The sequence below is a fragment of the Pagrus pagrus genome (assembly GCF_965226575.1).
Source record: "Pagrus pagrus genome assembly, chromosome: 6".
NCBI classification, from domain to species: domain Eukaryota; kingdom Metazoa; phylum Chordata; class Actinopteri; order Spariformes; family Sparidae; genus Pagrus; species Pagrus pagrus.
In genome coordinates, this window is record NC_140190.1 from 3,887,137 (window position 1) to 3,905,666 (window position 18,530).

The 18,530-nt window shown below is 41.6% G+C and overlaps 1 protein-coding gene across 8 annotated transcripts in view; it reads left to right on the forward strand.

Annotated features, from left to right (window-relative positions):
* Positions 1–18,530, forward strand: part of naaladl2 (N-acetylated alpha-linked acidic dipeptidase like 2) — a 445,610-nt gene that overhangs the window by 403,917 nt on the left and 23,163 nt on the right. For all 8 annotated transcript variants that reach the window (XM_084354597.1, XM_084354602.1, XM_084354598.1 and 5 more), the window contains one exon: positions 8,234–8,327. In XM_084354597.1, the coding sequence (XP_084210723.1) occupies positions 8,234–8,327 (94 nt within the window). The remainder of the gene's footprint in view (positions 1–8,233; positions 8,328–18,530) is intronic.

Consider the following 18,530-nt stretch of genomic DNA (forward strand, 5'->3'; position numbering starts at 1 on the left):
GCCCAGAGAACTGGGCGTCCTGAATCAGAGGAGAATCTCTCCATCTTTCCACGGGCCTCGGGGGGGAAAACAGGCAGGCAGGCAAATGAGATCACAGACTTGGACAGAATTATCACTTCACTGAGAGCGAGGAAACGATCTCCATCACCTGCTCTGACCATCATCATCTCATTTTCTCGGCCGCTTCATCCGTGCACATGCGCCCGTAAGGGATGTGTGTCGATGTGTGTGTTTGCGTGCCGCCCTGCTGTGAATGTAATGCTGCCACTCTACATGCCTACATGCATGCATATTTTGCAGACCGCCACTGCAAATGATGCTACCAATCTGAATAGGACAGGAGTTGGCTGTGAGGCTGTGTCAGCTGTGCGTCACTGAGAATCCACTATAGCTTCTCTGTGTGTGTGTGTGTATGTATGAGGGAGAGGGAAGCTAAGGTAGCTAGCATGTCACAGGAGAGCCCTCTGCTGTTTGAAGCAACCAACCACTGAACACGTCCTCTGCTCCAGGTTTGTTCTCAGCCTCACAGTAAGTCTGTCAATCACTAATCTCATATTATCTAAATACAAAATCTTTGAATATTACATTTTTATAGTTGTTGAAGACTTAATAATTATAATCACAAATACATAGATCATTAGAATTATACAGAGTTACTGCAGATTTGGCTGCAAAGGCTCATCTCTGGATGCAACATGACTGGAAAAGTGGGGAGTGGGTGAGACGGTGCCATACCACAGGGACATTTTGAGTAACTTATGAACTTTCTCTGTGTTTCTGGTATTTTCACCTCTACACATCTCCTTTTACGACATCCATTCAGACTTTAAAGTTGTGCAACAGTAAATACGAAAATGAACAACTGCTGTTTGATCAGTGCAATCTTTAAAAAACATAACTTGAGGTGTTACAAACATTCTTAATCATAAGAAATAGATACCTGACTCACATCTTGGCTTACCCAAGTGTAATAGAAAAAATTTAAATAAACACAGACAGGCTTTCATGTGAACACAAGGTCTGCATTTGATTTGAAGCTTTGAGATGATTCCAAACAACGTACATTTTTTTTATCGTACCTAATTTTTAGTCAGTGAACGAAATGACTGTAATAGAAAAAATACAAATTGTACCAAATCATGCCTGATCCAGACCAAAGCAAACACATTCTCATACCTTAACCACTGAAAAGGTTGATTGGCAGTGACAACATATACAATATATCACTCACAACAGTTGCAGCGTACCAAAGACGGTCAAACCGAACCTTTAATGTCCAATCAGAGTTCAGTTAGGTTTAGGATAACTTTGTGGTTTTGGTTCAAATAACTTCATCATTTATGTCACTATGTTGCACACGTAACTTTGGTTTCATTATCTACGTGATGTAACTTAACGAGGTTAGTAAGTAAAAGTAACTCACCGTTCATTTCTGCTTTCACACTGGGCACAAACAGCCGTCTCCTGGGTGAAGGTCCTGTGCTTGTTTGACCCAGCCGTAGCCGACCCATTATACTGCTTCACCTGACTTCTTCCTTTGCTGCCATAATGGTTACTACAGCCGCTGCAGGTTGCCGCCTCACAAGAAACGTAAATATGTGTCGTTATAACCCGCTTTCATAGTTGAGCTGTCATTTTTCTGATGAGAACAGACTGGAGTTTTCTCAGGTTTTGCAACAGCCTTTGTCAATATATCAAGGTTTTTATAATAGTGAAATACATGAAGAGAAAAATAAGCAATGCAAGGATCGAGACAGAAAGTCCAACGCGGACTGAGCACACACTGAAACACAAAGATCATTTGGGTAAAGGTCAACAGAGTGGGTGATTTCATAATGTCAACATATTAAAAATGTATGTAACAACATGCTCCGGTCCAACAAATGTTAGTGACATTTCAGATGTGTATCCTGTGTTTCTTCTTGTCAGTATATTAAAGTTGGTATTGACTCACAGACCAACATGGAGAAATGAGGATTTCAGGCAGTGGCTGGTATTTGATGGACTTTATTGGAAAAGTTGCAAAAGAAAAGAAAAGCTATCGTAATCCCGTCTTCAATTTCAGCGTTGTCGTAATAATTCCTTTCACGCTATGAACCTCAGCAGTTCAGTTAGTGTCATTTTTAATGTCTCAAAGAACGAGGCTTGTTCTTCTCACCAGCAAAGTAAGTTTCAAACACTTGTTGCGGAGGTAACAACATCGGATTCTCTACATAAATGTGCTTTGTGACCCAAAATGCAATCGGAAAAATTAAGGCTGGACCACACCAGCATTTAAAATAGCAAAAGTCCAAAATGGACACACACATCATTGTTTATTAGTAGTGTTGCAAAATCCACTTTTATTTAAGCTCCTCTGTCAGAGTAGTCAACAAGAGTCATGGTGTCAGTGCATCCTTTAAATAAACTGAATGAACGTATTGTCCCTAGCTAGCTCGAGGAGGGTTTTCCTTCCTTCTTTCTTACTTTCTTTTTTTCTTATTTTCTTACTTTCTTTTTCTTTCTGTCTTCCTTCCTTCCTTCCTTCCTTCCTTTAGGACATATGGATTGCCTTGCCGTGACCTGGCCCTTACACTTCCTCATTTTTTACAGATCTGGATTTAACTGTATTTATTAATTATTAATTATTTATGATGTTATGTTTATCATTTGAGCAGTTATAACTTCTACCATTGTCTTGTTCAAGAGCCCACTCAGCTCTATTTCAATAATCAATCAACTAATAGATCTCTGCCATTGATCCCGATGCTTACGTTTAAAGGTCTAAGACCCTGTAAACTGCAGCCATTTCAAGATTCCTTCTAAAGAGAACCACAACTTTACACTGGCGGTGTTGGTGTTTACAAGACGCATACACAAAGAGACACAACAATAAGAGTAGTTGAAATACCTTTCAGCTATCTGTTGACTGCTTTTCTGCTGGTACCAGTAGGTTTTTGATGCAGTCGCACTATATTGACCCGATGTGTTCCAGAGCTTCGGTGTTTGACTGTCAATAAGCAGTCAATAAGTTATGACCTTTGACCCCTTGGCCTGGTGAATAAATACATCACATAAATAACTTCTTCTGTCCTTCCTCAACGCCAGGAACATTCACAGAGAGACAGAGAGAGAGAGAGTGACAACAGCTGACTGGTGTTTCATCCCTGAAGTGTAACGCAGACAGATGGAAGTGATTTCATTATAATCTAAAATGTCAGGCCAGGAGAGAGGAAGAGGAGAGGGGGGATGTCTTGACAAGAAAAGAGGAAACATGAGAAGAGAGGTTCATGCTAGTTTGTTCCATCTCCCACTCCACTCTATCTGTCATATTTCTTTAGTTTGTATTGTCTTTTACTTTCTGTTATGTCACAGCCTCTTTTTCTGCCTTTCTTCCTCTATCATTATCTCCCGCCATTGCTCCCTCTCCTTCTCTCACCGCCTTCCTCTCTCTCTCTCTCTCTCTCCCCTGCCTTGGAAAAAGAGACGATCCAGAAATAAGGCCATAAATAAGAAATCAACGGCCTTTTCTGTCCCACCACATTACAGGCTTTTGATGTATGCTTTCTGCAGTAGTATTACTCACCAGCCTCAAATCAATGCTCTAATCTTTCCACCTGCCAGATTGATTTCGGTGGCAGTGACAACAGCGCGGGGAAGGTGCTGAACAGATCTGTGCACTGTAGGCCATTTCACATATACTAGCAATGTGGTGTTATATAGGGACAGCTGCTCGGGTAGATTAAGTGAGGGGCCGGATATTACATAGGCACAGAGGTGTGAAAGCATAGTGTACGTGACTTCCACTCATGAGGCGTCTTTAAATCTCTTTAACCTGACTGGTCCATTCTTTATAAAACTTGGGCCACACACAGTTTAAATTCACAGCACTAGTACAAACCAAAGTATATGATAAGTAACTGTCATATTTCCAGGCTTTTGCGGCTCTGGAGTGGAAGGTCATTTAATCTAAATTCAGCATCCTTCCCTCCATCATTACGATTCACTTTATCTTACACTGTGTTTCTCCTCGAGGGTGCAATCCAGAATGAACATACTCTTAAATTGAGCTTGAGACCACGGTGCCGCAAATTACTCGTCAGATCCTCAGATACCTTCACTGTGCAGGATTTGTCATCGCTGTCGGAGCACACCATTCAAAGTCATCCCCTCCACCAGAGAGAGAGAGAGAGATAGAGAGAGAGAGCAGTGCTGGATGAGTGAATTAAAAGAGGGAGAGGCATTAGCGAGAACAATTTGGTGGAAATTTGGTCGGCCATTTGGCAACACATTTTGGTAAAATTGCAGGGTGCATCAGAAAACAAATGACTTCCCTTTATGTTCCCAATATACTATGTACCTGCAGTTGTCCATCATCATCCTTCGCCGTTGCTCCCTGTCCTGCTCTCACTGGATGTGTCTGTGTGCCTCCACTGTGCATTTTACATTTTGAGCCTTCTTCTTGTTTTTGCTGGTAACCTTTTAACAAAATAACAGGAAGACGTTGGTTTTCTATCATAGGGGAGTTCAAAGCTTTGAGAGGGCCTGGATACGTCATGAGGTGGGAGGATTCAAGAGCAGTTAGAAAAATCCTCTTCAATCATTACCTCTCCGTGAAAGTAAAAAAATACATTACATCACGTAATAGACATGAATGCTGCTGATAGAGGCTGTCAGTCATCTCCACCGTTGCTTCAGTCTTTATGGTTATACAGAGATATTATACAAGATATTACAGATCCATCTGAAAAACAATAAACTGATGTCTGCAAGCTGTACGTAGTGAGAGCTGTGGCTGTTTCCTCACCTGACCTTGAAAGTCAGGTTGCTGGCAGTCTGCCTCACTCTCAGCCCAGGTTTGGCCGGGCTGACCTCCAACACATTCAACCTGTGAGGGCCTGGAGTGTGTGTGTGTGTGTGTGTGTGTGTGTGTGTGTGTGTGTGTGTGTGTGTGCGTGCGTGCGTGCGTGCGTGCGTGCGTGCGTGCGTGCGTGTTCCAGCCGACCTGGTTCAATTCTGGCCAGCGAGCCTCAAGTCTGTCTTCAGTTGAGCAGACTCTCGGATGATAACTTCCCATACCCAGTTCATCCACTCAGGGGCACACACACACACAGATAGCCGTATTGCATACTGACCTTTCTCTGCTGTTCTTCAGCTATGAAGCAAAAGGGCCTCTTGTTTTTTGTTTCTGTCTTTTTTAGAAAAGGCAAGTTTAGCACATTTTAGAGACAAAGGGAAATTGTTTATTGCATAATGCATAAAAGGCATTGAATAATTTATATTAAAAAGAAAAACAACCCTTCTCATCTAAATAAATGTTGGTAAGGTATGTGACAAGCCTCACACACGCAGACTTGAACCGACACAGCTCAGGGTTTTTTTACTTGACTGGACAAGACATGAGCGTGTTTTTCTGCAAACCACTGATTTAAGTAGTTTTCAGTTTTATGTTGTGACAACGTTGTGTTTCTGGTCTGGTTAGGTTTAACCACAAAAACCACATGGTAAAGGTTAGAGGGAAAAAAAAAAATTGGCTGACCAGGCTCTGCCACCTCAAGTACAGCTGGAAAATGTCTCACTGCCAACGGTTTATTCTGGCAACTGGGATGATTTAAAAAAAAATATATTTATAAATATATATATTTCTGAGTGAGAAACATTGAACCTTAGGATTTTTTTTAAAACAAGCCAATATGGCGTTGGCTACTGACTTATAAATTTAATCCGTCTTTAAATTCAACCTTCGAGAGAACTTCTATACTGTTAACTTTGTTTTCCAGTCATAAATGGGAAGCGAACAAGCTAGGCTAACTGGCAACATACACAAATCAGCAATGACAATTTAACATTAGCAAGCTCGGTAGTTAACTACCAAGACATCTGCAAACTACAGTGATACAGTGTTTTATACTTGTTATAAAGAAAAGGACCATAATACATTAAAAGGACAGAGAGTCTGAAGTGTGCCTCTGAGAGATCTTCGTTTGTAGTGCCATGTGGTCCTCACACTGTGACCTCACCCCTCTATCCCAACAAGAATCGGGACACCCTGCCTCTGGGCATGAATACACATAACAGAGGGGTAGGGCTAAGTGGTCGGGGCAGAGGGTGTATTGGGACTGGGCCTAAGTCTAATTTGATAAGGGATGCCCTGGTAGCCTGATGATGGTTATAAGGGACATACCACATGCCAGCAACAGCTGGTTTGATTTCAGCTGAAGGTGATTACTGCAAGTCATACCCCTCTCTCTCTCTCCCTCTCTCTTAAACACATTAAAAAAATAATAATAATTTGAAAACAGAAGTATTGAATGGATGGCAAATGGGCTTGCATTTCTATAACTGTTCATCATCAATTTGGGGTTCAGTATCTTGCTCAAGATTGCTCGACATGCAGCTGTGGGAGCCGGGGATTCTCACCAGCGACCTTTCGATTACTAGACAACCCGCTCTACCTCTTGTGCTACAACTACCCTGTTCAATTTCAGTACGGTTATGGTCTATGTGCTCTGTGCTACTTTTTCTACAGAGGATAGAGGTGCAAAAGAAGAAGCTCTGTGTCTTTGTAATATGTACATGAGTGTAGCTCAAGTTAAATCATGCATGTGATGTCCTTGGCTGATAAAGGTGATTCCAATTATACGTGGTACTGAGAAAATCAATTTTCTTCCAATACAGCGCGCTGTGTATTTCCTGTGAGGATGACACAGTCTGGGTGTGAAATGAGAGGACCAATATATCAATAACCCCAGCTGTGATTATATACAGAGGAGCTGGTTGGAACAGTGAGCTGTGGTGATGTTATACTCCAATAAAAATCCAAGTCCGAACATGCCTGCAGAGAGTCGCCGGATCAGTGGCACTGTTTGCATTAAGATGACAGACACTTCAGTGTGAGAGCAGAGCCAGACAGACACTCTCTGTGATTTCTGGACGATGCCTCTCAGTGTGGGGTGCCAGCAGAGGAAGTGATCTCCATAAATGTTTGCTCACACTGCAGCCAAAGTTGTCCGGATTATTTATTTTTCCCTCGGATGACAGCTGTTGTCATATCAGTAGGAAAAGAAAAGTGTTGCCTAGGGTCAGATTTTTCAATTTACACGTTTGACCACGAAGGTGAGCGGACAAGCCACAACATGAATCGACTGATTGGATCGCTTCATCTCCCCTAGGTACCGATCAAACTCCAAATGCAGGTATCTGAAAGCATGTTGAAACAAGTAAGAGTGTTGGCATATGAAATGACCTTTGTTTTCAAACCTGCTGTCATTTCATATTGCTGCTGATAGAGAAGAGCCACTGAAGGAAGGGTGTGGGAACTGAGGAGTGACTCAAAATGTGTCTGTCCTTTGATCAGTATAACAATGCTCATAGAAGCAAAACACAACCAACATTTAAAGAGGTGTGGTGAACAATAAAGCCTCAAAACATTTATACTTTTGTATCCGTATATGGTTGTTGGGAATTAATGTCCTCACACGGGGCACCATTGTTGGATTTTTATGGTAGGGCAGGTGTGGTTATTAGAAATTATTACACGGCTCTATTGAATGCTACTCTCTGATTGGTCCATCGCTGCGTTCTACGGTCCGTTACTTTTGTATAATGACTGTCGTCAAGTATAACAGACCGTTGCTAGGGACAGCGCTCTGATCCGCCCTGGCAACATATAGCAACATAAGCAAGACAGCTGGACTTTCAACGCGTTACACCAACCACAGCATAAGAAGCACCGCTGTCCAGCTCCTCTCTCAGGCCGGCCTTGAAAGTGAAAGTGAAAACTTTACCAACCAATCCTTGTCGCTGCTGAATCATTGTGGGTGATTATTTATTATTTATTTCACTCGTAAGCCGCGTAATAAGCGGGATAAGGTATAGTTGAAAGAAAGAAATAAACCCAGACAGGTTGTATGGAAGTTGTTGGCAAAGTAGCAAACCATAGAGAGACCACGTAGAGTTCAAACTTTACGTGTCCTTATGTCCATATTAGTGCTTTGGCTTAAAATATCTGTTTTGGTCGCTGGTGCAACCCTGAAGTTATCTACCTTCCAGTTATCCAGTATAGTTTAGCAGCAGCATTTCCTTTATATACATTACGTATTGCTGTACTTTTGGCAGGAATCTTTCAGGAATTGCTCTTGAGAAAGTTTTCTGTTTATTTCCTAGGTACTTCATTACAAAACGCATCATACCCACACGGGAATGGCAAAAATAAACAACTTAATTTAAACTTTTTCTGGTTGTGTTTCCACAGATGACAGCTGAAGCCATTCTCCGTCTGGTCAACGACCCCGTGCTGCCATTCTACCCTCTGGACATCGCCCTGGATGTTCAGAACAAACTCAAAGGTAACATCAGCAGTGATGGTGGGGACGATAATCGGCAGTGAAATCTGTTTTTCGAAAGAGATTTTCATAATCAGACAACCACTTAAAAAAACACAACGAGGAACAAGTAAAAACAATTAGAGGACTTCTGAAAACATCAGACAATAAAGCTTTAAAAAGACTAAGTGGAACGAGTGACTCTGTCCTGAGGGCAGTTTGCTGTTTATTCCAATTGAAAGATTTTCAGAACCTGAAACTAGTTCTGCCAAGATGAGTGCATCCATATGGAAGATCTGAGGTACCGTACCTCTCAGATAGCGTAATAAAGTCACAAGTTTAGCTGATGGGGCAGCGTGACGGTACAGAAAATATCCCTAATGTGGTGTAGACGTAGAAATGGATTGATCAAATTGTCTTATGACACTAAGAGCAGGTCTGAACCGCACTGCACCGCTGTGACAGCCTTTAATTTTAATAGAGAAAGCCTGGTTTGTTTTTCATATTTAATGTTGACTATAAATCTTGAATGCTTCTGTCAAGCTAGATTCCCTTAGTGTTTGTGCAAGTCAGACAAGGTGGCATGGGTATCAGTGAAAGTTTTTAATGGTAGGATAGACAGAGACAGTGATGGATGTGGAGAAGACCGTATACTACTAAGTAAAACAAGTCTGTAGTTAAGAAGTGACAAATAGAGAAGGCATCAAAGACTGGGTTGTGGAGGAGCCTGGGGGCATTATCCGTCTAAAAATGGACGTTTGAAGACTGCTAAGGAAGAATGATATTGTGTAATATGAACAGAAAGGGACGAAGATAGGACCGCTGTCACACAACAGTCTTGAGTTCTCCCTTTAAACCACCTTGAAACCAATTGAGAGCGACATATAGACGTAAAGACTGCGTTTAAGCAGGATTTTAAGATCAATATTGGCAGATAATTTAGTAAAAAAGTCAGTAAAGACAGCAGCACATAGCAGTAAACTCCAGCAGTTAGACACATGGATGGACGGACGGATACAATACACAATAGAATAATAGAAATATACAATAAAATACTTCTGTTAATAAAAATATAGAAATGTAAACTAAAATACTAATATTAATAAATACTACTGTTAATAAAAAAAATAAACACTATATCCACTCTGTTCACTTTTCACATATAAATATGACCAAGTTGGACAATTGCACTTGGAATTATAATGTACACATAATGTGAGGGATGACCTGTATGTATATATGTATATACTGTATGTAGTGCAAAGTAGCATTAAAGTTCAAGTGGTGGTTTGTGGTGACAGAAAGGATGAAATCTTTGTGTTAAAGAATCTGACAGCCGTCGGAGTAAATGACCTGCTGTAGCGCTCCTTCATACACTGTGGGTGGTTTATCAGGAGCTGCTGAAGGCCCCCACAGTCTCATTCACTGCCACCTGCTCTCTGGAGTCCAGAGGGCAGTCCAGGACAGAGCTGGCTCTCTTGACCAGCTTGTTGAGTCTTTCTCTGTCCCTTTCAGTACTTCCAGCTCTCCAGCAGACCACTGAGTAGAAGATAGCAGATGCAACCATAGTGTCATAAAATGTACTCAACAGTGTCCTGCACACACCAAAGGACCTCAGTCTCCTCAGGACGTGAAGACAACTTTGGCCCTTTTTGCACAGACATCTGTGTTGTTTGTTGTTGAGGTGAACACCCGGCTATCTGTATGTTCTCACCCTCTAAATGTCAAATCCCTGGATGTTCACTGGTTTAATCTGAGGTGTTGTGGAAGTCTATGACCATCTCTTTCGTCTTGCTGGCATTAATGCGAAGATGGTTGAGCTCACACCAGTCAGCAAAGTCCTTTGTCTGTCTTCATCTGTTGTGCTTGTGCACTTTATTTCTCTCACCGTGGGATAGTGAGAAACGTCTTTTCGATTCCCCTGTATGCCTGGTACATGTGGAGAAATTGACAATAAAAAAACTTGAAACTTGAAACTTGATGACCCCCCCTGTGTTCCTGTTCGTTCTCCTCTGAATGATATCCAGCGACGGCTGTATCATCCGAGAACTTCTGGATGTGACAGCTGTCTGTGTTGTGTCTGAAGTCCGCTGTGTACGGGGTGAACAGGTGCAAAAACTCCCCGGGCACGTAATATGTCCGAATGCTAACTGCCAGCAGCTCAATGTCCCACATGCAGCACTGTAATGTGCCCAGGGTTACACCATCTGTCATTCATGAACATCGCCACTCCACCACCCTTCCTCTTATCACTCCCCGACAATCTCCTGTCCACCTGCAACCAGTTGAAAGCTGCCCAAAGTTACGAGCGAGTCCAGAGTTCTGGCGTGACTCGAAACAAGAATTTGAATTTGGACTGATGTAGTTTTGGGGGTACTTTCTTTGATCTCAAGCCCTGCTGGTACATCAAGGCCTTATGTTCGGCTTTTACTTATAGGCCTCTTTATTGTTAGAACACGTGGTGAGGTCCCAACAAAAAAAAAGCATGTAAATGTCTCCAAATTACTGAAAGCAACCTTTTGAATTCATTCAATAAAGAAAATATTGTATAGTCTATAATCATGGAAACATCATTTCTGTCTTGAAACTTGCGGACAGCTTTAACAGCAAATGTCTTCCAAATTATCAATATCATCTGACCCTGAAAACATATTTGGACCAATATAATACATGCGGGGTAGAATAAGCTGAGCTAATTTTTCCTATAATAATAATAATAATAATAATAATAATAACAATAATAATAATAATAATTAAAATTGCAAGCAGTGATGAACGGGCCCTCGCCCCCCCCCACGTACGTTGGGCTGTGGCACCGTCGGAGTCCTGTGTGTCCAGATGTGTGTTCGTCCGTTGTCTGTAGAAAGGTTCCTACCTAAATGGGATCCATGTCACTGAAAACACAACAGTGACATCTTCAGTGACTTCCTGTGTCCAGTGGGTGGCGCTATAGATATGATACAGTATTGATGCAGAGACGTGTTCAGGGCCAGCCCCTCTACATGTGTTAGCAATTTGGTGTAAATGGGAACTTGTATGTTGAAGTTATAAGGACTTCCTGTTTGTTGGCGAAGGATCGAAATTGACCGCACGGCCACGCCCACCAGGCACAACACAGGCTGTAGAAGGCATGAGGATGCTGCTGAGTGAATGTGAAGTCTGTAGTGTTAAATCTGTAGGAAAAGACAGTTAAACTACAAGCCATAGAACTTGGGTCCGTACAGAATGGGAAAAGCCATAAGGGGGTCATTGAAATAAACCGTATCACCACACCCACCAGGAATGACGTAGGCAAAAGTTTAGCACAACTTTTCATCATCAAGGTATGAGGATGCTACTGAGCGAATGTGAAGTCTGTGGTGTAAAATAGTTAGTTAGTTAATGTACGAGGCTTAGAAAAGGATTCCTACAGAATGGGAACAGCCATAAGGGGCCGTCGCACTGCCACGCCCACCAGGAATAACGTAGGCAAAAGCTTTTCACAAGGTGTCATCATCAAGGTCTGAAGATGATATTTTGTGAGTGTGAAGTCTGGTATGTATGGTATGGGAGTAAGTATGGGAAAAGCCATAAGGTGGGCGGTAGTGGGCGCTACTGAGCTGTCGTTCTGCGCATGAGGGCAGTTGTGGTATCAAATTAAAAAAAATATTTAGAGATGTAAAACGTAAAAACAAGAGGTGTATCTCATGCAGCCAGTGTAGTTACATGATCCCACACTGATTTTGAGTCAATTGATCACATAACCTGGAAGCTATTGAGCTAAAATGCTAATATTTACATATAAAAATTAATAAAAAATAATAACAATTAATACAAAATATTTAGAGATGTAAAATGTAAAAACAAGAGGCGTATCTCATGCAGCCAGTGTAGTTACATGATCCCAACATGATTTTTAGTCAATTGATCACATAACCTGGGAGCTATTGAGCTAAAATACTAATATTTACATAGAAAAATTTATAGAAATTAATAAAAAATATTTAGAGATTTAAAATGTAAAAACAAGAGGTGTATCTCATGCAGCCAGTGTAGTTACATGATCCCAACATGATTTTTAGTCAATTGATCACATGACCTGGGAGCTATTGAGCTAAAATGCTAATATTTACATAGAAAAATTTATAGAAATTAATAAAAAATATTAAGAGATGTAAAATGTAAAAACAAGAGGCATATCTCATGCAGCCAGTGTAGTTACATGATCCCACACTTATTTCGAGTCAATGTGACATGTGACATATGTTCCAAGTTTGATGAGTTTTGGGGTATGTTCAGGCTGCCAAATATGCAGTCGACTGGGAAGATAAAAAAGAATAATAAATAATCCTTACAGATACAATAGGTCCTCGCACAAGATTCATGCTCTGGCCCTAATAAATAATCCTAGCAGATACAATAGGTCCTCGCACGAGATTCGTGCTCGGGCCCTAATAATAATCATACCTTGGATAGAGCATCGTGGCATGTTGTCCTGTAGGTTAGGGAAGTGACACGTCAAATCATTTTTAACCTTGACAGACATAAATTGACAATGCATGTTAAGTTTAGGAAAGTGCTCCTTAGAGTCACATTAAGTGATTTTCATATTTAGTGTGCAACTTGCACAGTAAGAAGAACACAGCACTTTCGTCAAGGTCTGAATTGAATCCCGTGTAAATTTACATTGTCAAATATTCAGCACTTTAGCATGCTGCACGACCTCTCAGGCCTTGTGAACTAAAAATCAGCTTATTCAGTCACAGTCTGAGAGCGTGCACAGACTCCGTCCTTGAATATTAAGATGACCTTTGCAAGAGGATGAACAACAGAGGCGCTGACACATTTAGCCTGCACACTGTCTTCGCCTGCAAACACAGACGGAAACAAAATGTTATGTTACTTTTTGTTATGCGCCCAGAAACAATCCACAAGTACAGGAGTTGTCAACATGAGTGAGGTTTATGAATAGTCAATACGGCGTCTGACTCGCTCAGGATGCACACTGTACAGAATGAACTCTTTATGCTTGAGATAGAATAAAAGCTATACACCAAATGTCTATCATCATTTACACGCTAAGATCAGAGATTGAAAGCGATGGAGACAGAGAGAGACGCCCTCCATCACATGTACGGTAGCTCCAACTTCAAAGTCTCATTCATTTTAGCACGAAGGCAATTGCTCAGTGGCTCAGGTTCAGTGGCTCTGTCTAAGCATGTAAGCACTGTCCCATTAAGGCCCAGATTGAGTGGTTATGCTTCCCTGTCTGAGACTAATGGACAGATTATGACCTGAGAGAGATGACTGATTATTATACCTGCCCGTAGCCTCTGTCTGTTTCTTCATCACTTTGTCCCTGATTGTACCACTAGCTCTGCTCCCCGCTTCCTCTCCTCGATCAATTCAATTCAGAGGCACTTTATTGGCATGAAAGATGCACCTTCTTGGCAACTTTGCACATCAGTGGTGAGATGAAGAACGGTGCTACAAGTGAGCATCATTTCATCAAGGCTAAAAGGCCTCATCGTCCGGCCAAAACACAAAAATGACAAAGCAGAATTCACCATTAATTAGGTACATGATTTAGTACAGCTTTACTTAATGTTTCTGTTGGATCTGCCATCTGATCATCTAAATTACTGTCTACGATATGAAGATCTTAGTGTTTTATCATTCTTGGACATGACTCCCCTCAATTCTTAACCTCACTGTCTGCCAACATTAAAAAGAAACACTTATTATGGGTGGGTGAGTTGATAACAGCCCCCTGGCAGCGCATCATTCAAACCATTTCACAGCACTATATTCTGGTCCAATTTCAACAACTTTTCAACGAATTACAACAATCTGTACGACCGCGTTGGTCTCAAAGTTTGTCACGATTTATGTAGCCGCTTTCCATGGTTATCTCTTATGAATGTAGCTAGGTGGCTCGCTATTTAAGATTACATTGGCAATTGTAATCCCCAGTTATGACTGGTCAACAGTTTATCCAGCTTTCTCCAAATTAAGCTAACGCAGAAGTGCCAAAAAATGCAATTAGTCCAATGACCACTTGAGGCTGGCTCCAAAAGACCCCTTGTCAAAATACCCAACTTTACAGTAGCAATAACTATGTTTACAGCCTGGTAGAAAAAATGGTTTCAGTCTCTATGGCTAAATTTCTCCGTTCATGACAACTGTACAGGGGTTCATTTTTATACAACTCACAAATTCAAGTTATATTAAGGCTTTAAGTTATGCATAATTAAACTACTACCAGTCAATGAACTTGACTTCTCGGTAGCGTTTGTGGTGTTGGTGCCTCTTAAATGCGGAGATCACATGAGAGATGAGAAAAGAAAAGACAGTGCAGGATAACAGAAAAGACCAGATTCTGTGGTGCGTGCTGACTTTGGTCAGAGATAAATCGAATACAAACACACACACACACACACACACACACACTACCTCAGTGCCTGTTGCTCGCTATCTTACGGCAAATGTACAGTAAATAATAAATCCTGCAATTAAACTCACACGAATAACACAAGGTGATTTGCTTCGTTTCCTGTTTGAACACAGCTAGCTTGGTAGCTTCCATCTAGGTGGGCATTCAGTGAACAGGCTCCATTCGGCCCGTCTCAGCTCGGCCCATGCTCTATTTCTGATTAGCCATTAGGTTAGGAGTAGGGCTCGCCAAGATGACAACAGCCAGTACCACTTTGAGCTTAACACTGACCCTTTAGAAACCTACAGGTGATGTCACAGTGACTCTTTCCACTATTTTTTACAGGAATATGGTGGAAACAGCCGTTAATGGCCACGACACCAGACCTGTTTAAATCAAAGGTCTGGGATCAGGAGAGACAACATGTCCATTGGTCCATTCCAAGAAAAGAAACTTGTTTAACCTATATTAGTATGTAATCTTCATAAAAGGCTTTAAAACAAGTAAAAGAGGATAAGTGACAGATTATATGCCCCCCTTTACTCAAGCATGTCTTTATTGATGGTTACCCTGAGAGTGATTAACATGCAGAGTTTGATACTAGAAGATTGTTTTCACGTTCATGGACTGAGGGTGGAGAGTTTTGCAAAGATGTGCTCATACAAGAATTTTCAAGGATTTTTCAATGAGTAGATATACAATGTATGTTTACACACCATTTCAAGGCAATGATGAGGATTTCTTTACATTGAATATATGGCAAAAAGGAAACAAATCTTGTGAATTGTGTAGCTTCACTAAAAGGTGTTAAGGGGACCAGAGGTAGTGCTGCTGTCATATTTGGCCTTGTGTTAAGTGATGAGGACGTGAGGGAACAGGCTTTATTTTAATTTCAGCTGCTTTTATAATACACAATGGGACATCATGTTCCTACAGTTCATCTCAAAGTGTCATTTTCCTTATGCCTACAATTTACTTTTACTGTTTTCATCAGCTGTGTGTCATCAAAAAGAGGCTGCTTGTGACAGATTTGGGGCTCTTTATTGTGGTTATTAAATTAGTATTAAATTTAATTCCAGGTGGCCTTATAAATGTCTTTAAGTTATAAATCTGACTTTGTGAAACGTGCCGATACTCTCAATGCTTTTGCACCAAAGCGGTTCCCCGTTCAACCAGGAAACAGGTGGGAGAGAGCTTTTATCTCCGCTGGTTAAAAATACAGAGAGGCACCAGATGGAGAGAAAGAAGAGGAGGAGGAGGAATAGGACAGTGAAATAAATACTTTTTGATGTGTGTGTGTGCGGTAACAGATAGTGAGGCACGATAAATAATTCCTGGTGTGTGTTAGCGTCGCATGTGGGTTGGTTAATGGCATTGGTTGCAGGGTAAAAGCTGGCATGTAGATAGTAAAAATCTGAACACCTTATAATTCCAACAAAGATAAAAAAGACAAAGGATTGTGTGAAAAAGGAGGATGAGCTGCTGATTTTCGGAAGTATTTTTCATTTCAAAGTTAACTTTTTAGTGATGTCTTCAACGCTCAACATAGAAACACAAGAGTATAGGCTGCTGGATAATTTAACAATAGAATGGGTTTAAAGCTGCACTAAAATACTTTTATATGAAAAATTGGATCAAAATACTACATGTAGTGTACTCTGCAGTTCACCTCAGCTCTGCAGGACGTTTCAACATCTTTCATTTCACAGTTGTGGTTTTGCGTCTTTGTATGTTCGCCATAAGTTAAACATTTATAAGGTGAGGGCTGTGTTACTGTGGGTAAAACAAAATAAACACTTACTGGTTTTTCCTGGCTCTTCATCAGTGAACTGAAGTGTACTCAGTTATCATCATGTGAGGATGGAAAACATTCCTCAGTCTCCACCTCCGTGCAGCCTGGGGGGCCTGCTGCCGCTCAAAAACAAAACCTCCGTGCTCTCTTGACTTGTAAAACTAGCTGCACTTTTAACAGTGAAAAATTGAATCCCAAATGAGTGTAGATGATGTTCTGAACAAAGAGTTCATTTTACAGCATTTTGGCTTCCTCGGATATTCAGGCATAATTTTCTGAGACAAGTACACTTCTGAAGAAATGCAGCGGAGAGAGGAGCGAGGAGCGAGGAGCGAGGGCTGGGCATCACGCCTGGAGCCGTGCAAGGAGATATGGCCGGCAGGGACCGAGCACGCCAATCCCTCTGTTGTTGGTTGCAAGAACCAAAGACAAAACGTAGGCACTTCTGGCACAGCTGAGCAGGAGAGCTGGTCTTTCTCTGTCAATATTTCAGTTGCATCAAAATTGCTTCAATTGACTGCGTTTACCACTGATTGGACGTCCACATTTCACTTTTAAGCCCGAGCCAACATTGCGAAGGAGAAGAGAGGCTAATTCAGAATGCAGGGTGTTCGACTGCCGATTGCTTTGTCAATTATCTACAAAAACCAACACAGATGCTTTATCTCTGTGGAAAGTTTTGATGAAGCAACCTAAAACCAGTGGCTTTACAGAAGCTAATGGGACAGAGGTTGGCTCCGAGGAGGGAGAAGGACTTTTTGTACAAAGATCCTGATTACTGTCGCAACGAAGCCCTCATTTTAAACAGCATGGTGGCGTTCCAGAAGCAAACAGCTTCAGTGCCTAGCGTGATGTTTAGCATCCACGTTGGACACTGTCCAAACAATGTTTGTGCAGGCAACATGTTTGATCAGAAATACGTGAAGACACTAAAGACTAGCTTAGTAGTTTGAGTTTGAGCTAGCTGCTAACTGCTGCTCAGACGTCTATTCGGCTCTGTTAATGTCTCCACTGCCGACTCGAGGCAGAAACAACAATCACCCCTCAGTCTGTCGTTCCAGTCCCTCTACCATGTTTAAGCAGTGATGGTAGAGGGACAGGCTGCTGTGGTAGTGGAAAACAAATTACACTAAGCAACATTTTACGACTTCTTCTTCTACTGTAACTTCCTTCCTACACCGTTTCTAACACTCCCAAGTACGAAGTGTCAGGATAGATTTGCACATGCAAAATCTAGCTTTTTTTTTTCTAGAACGCCGTAGCTGTCCCCTTCAACCGTCACTGCTTATAGTCCCCATTATTCAGGACGTTGAGGCAGAATAACAGCTGAACATATCTGCATTGAACCGGATGTGTTAAGGGGCTTGTGACTCTCAAACATGGGTGCCCAACAAACACAAATACTGGGTTTTACTGGTCATTAGATGTGTCAAGAAACCAGGGTGAAGTCGAGAAAGAAGTGCAGCACTGAAAGTAAGTCCTGCTGTATTTGTAGTGTATGTATGTGAGAAAAATGTGCTAATGGGGTGTAGTCATGAGTGTGTCAGCACACTGCTGTGTGTGGATGTGGCAAAGTAGGTGAGGGGCACGTGTGTGTCCTCATGTGTAGGCTACACATGAGTAGGTGGTGACGCATGTGTTTTTTGGGTCTGTTCAAAGATTAGTGTGAGTGTATATTTTGGGGGCTGTGAAATGGCTGTGTGTGTGTGTGTGTGTGGGTGGGTGTATGAGTAGAAATGCTTGTGTGTGTGTGAATGTGTGTGTGTGTCTGGTCTCTGGGTGTTTTAGCAGCCCCCTGCGGCAGAGGACCACTGATATTTAATGGATTCTTCACAGCCGGCGTGGAGCACTGCAGTATTCATGACTGGCAGTCATGGAGGGGACTCAGATCAAACAACCAGAGCTAATTGAAACCCCCCAAAAACCTTTTGTTCAACTTTTTTAATCACTATTCTCCTTTCTTTTCTCTTTTCATATAAAACTGCCTTTGGTCTAGTCTGATCTGACATAAATCTCCATTAAT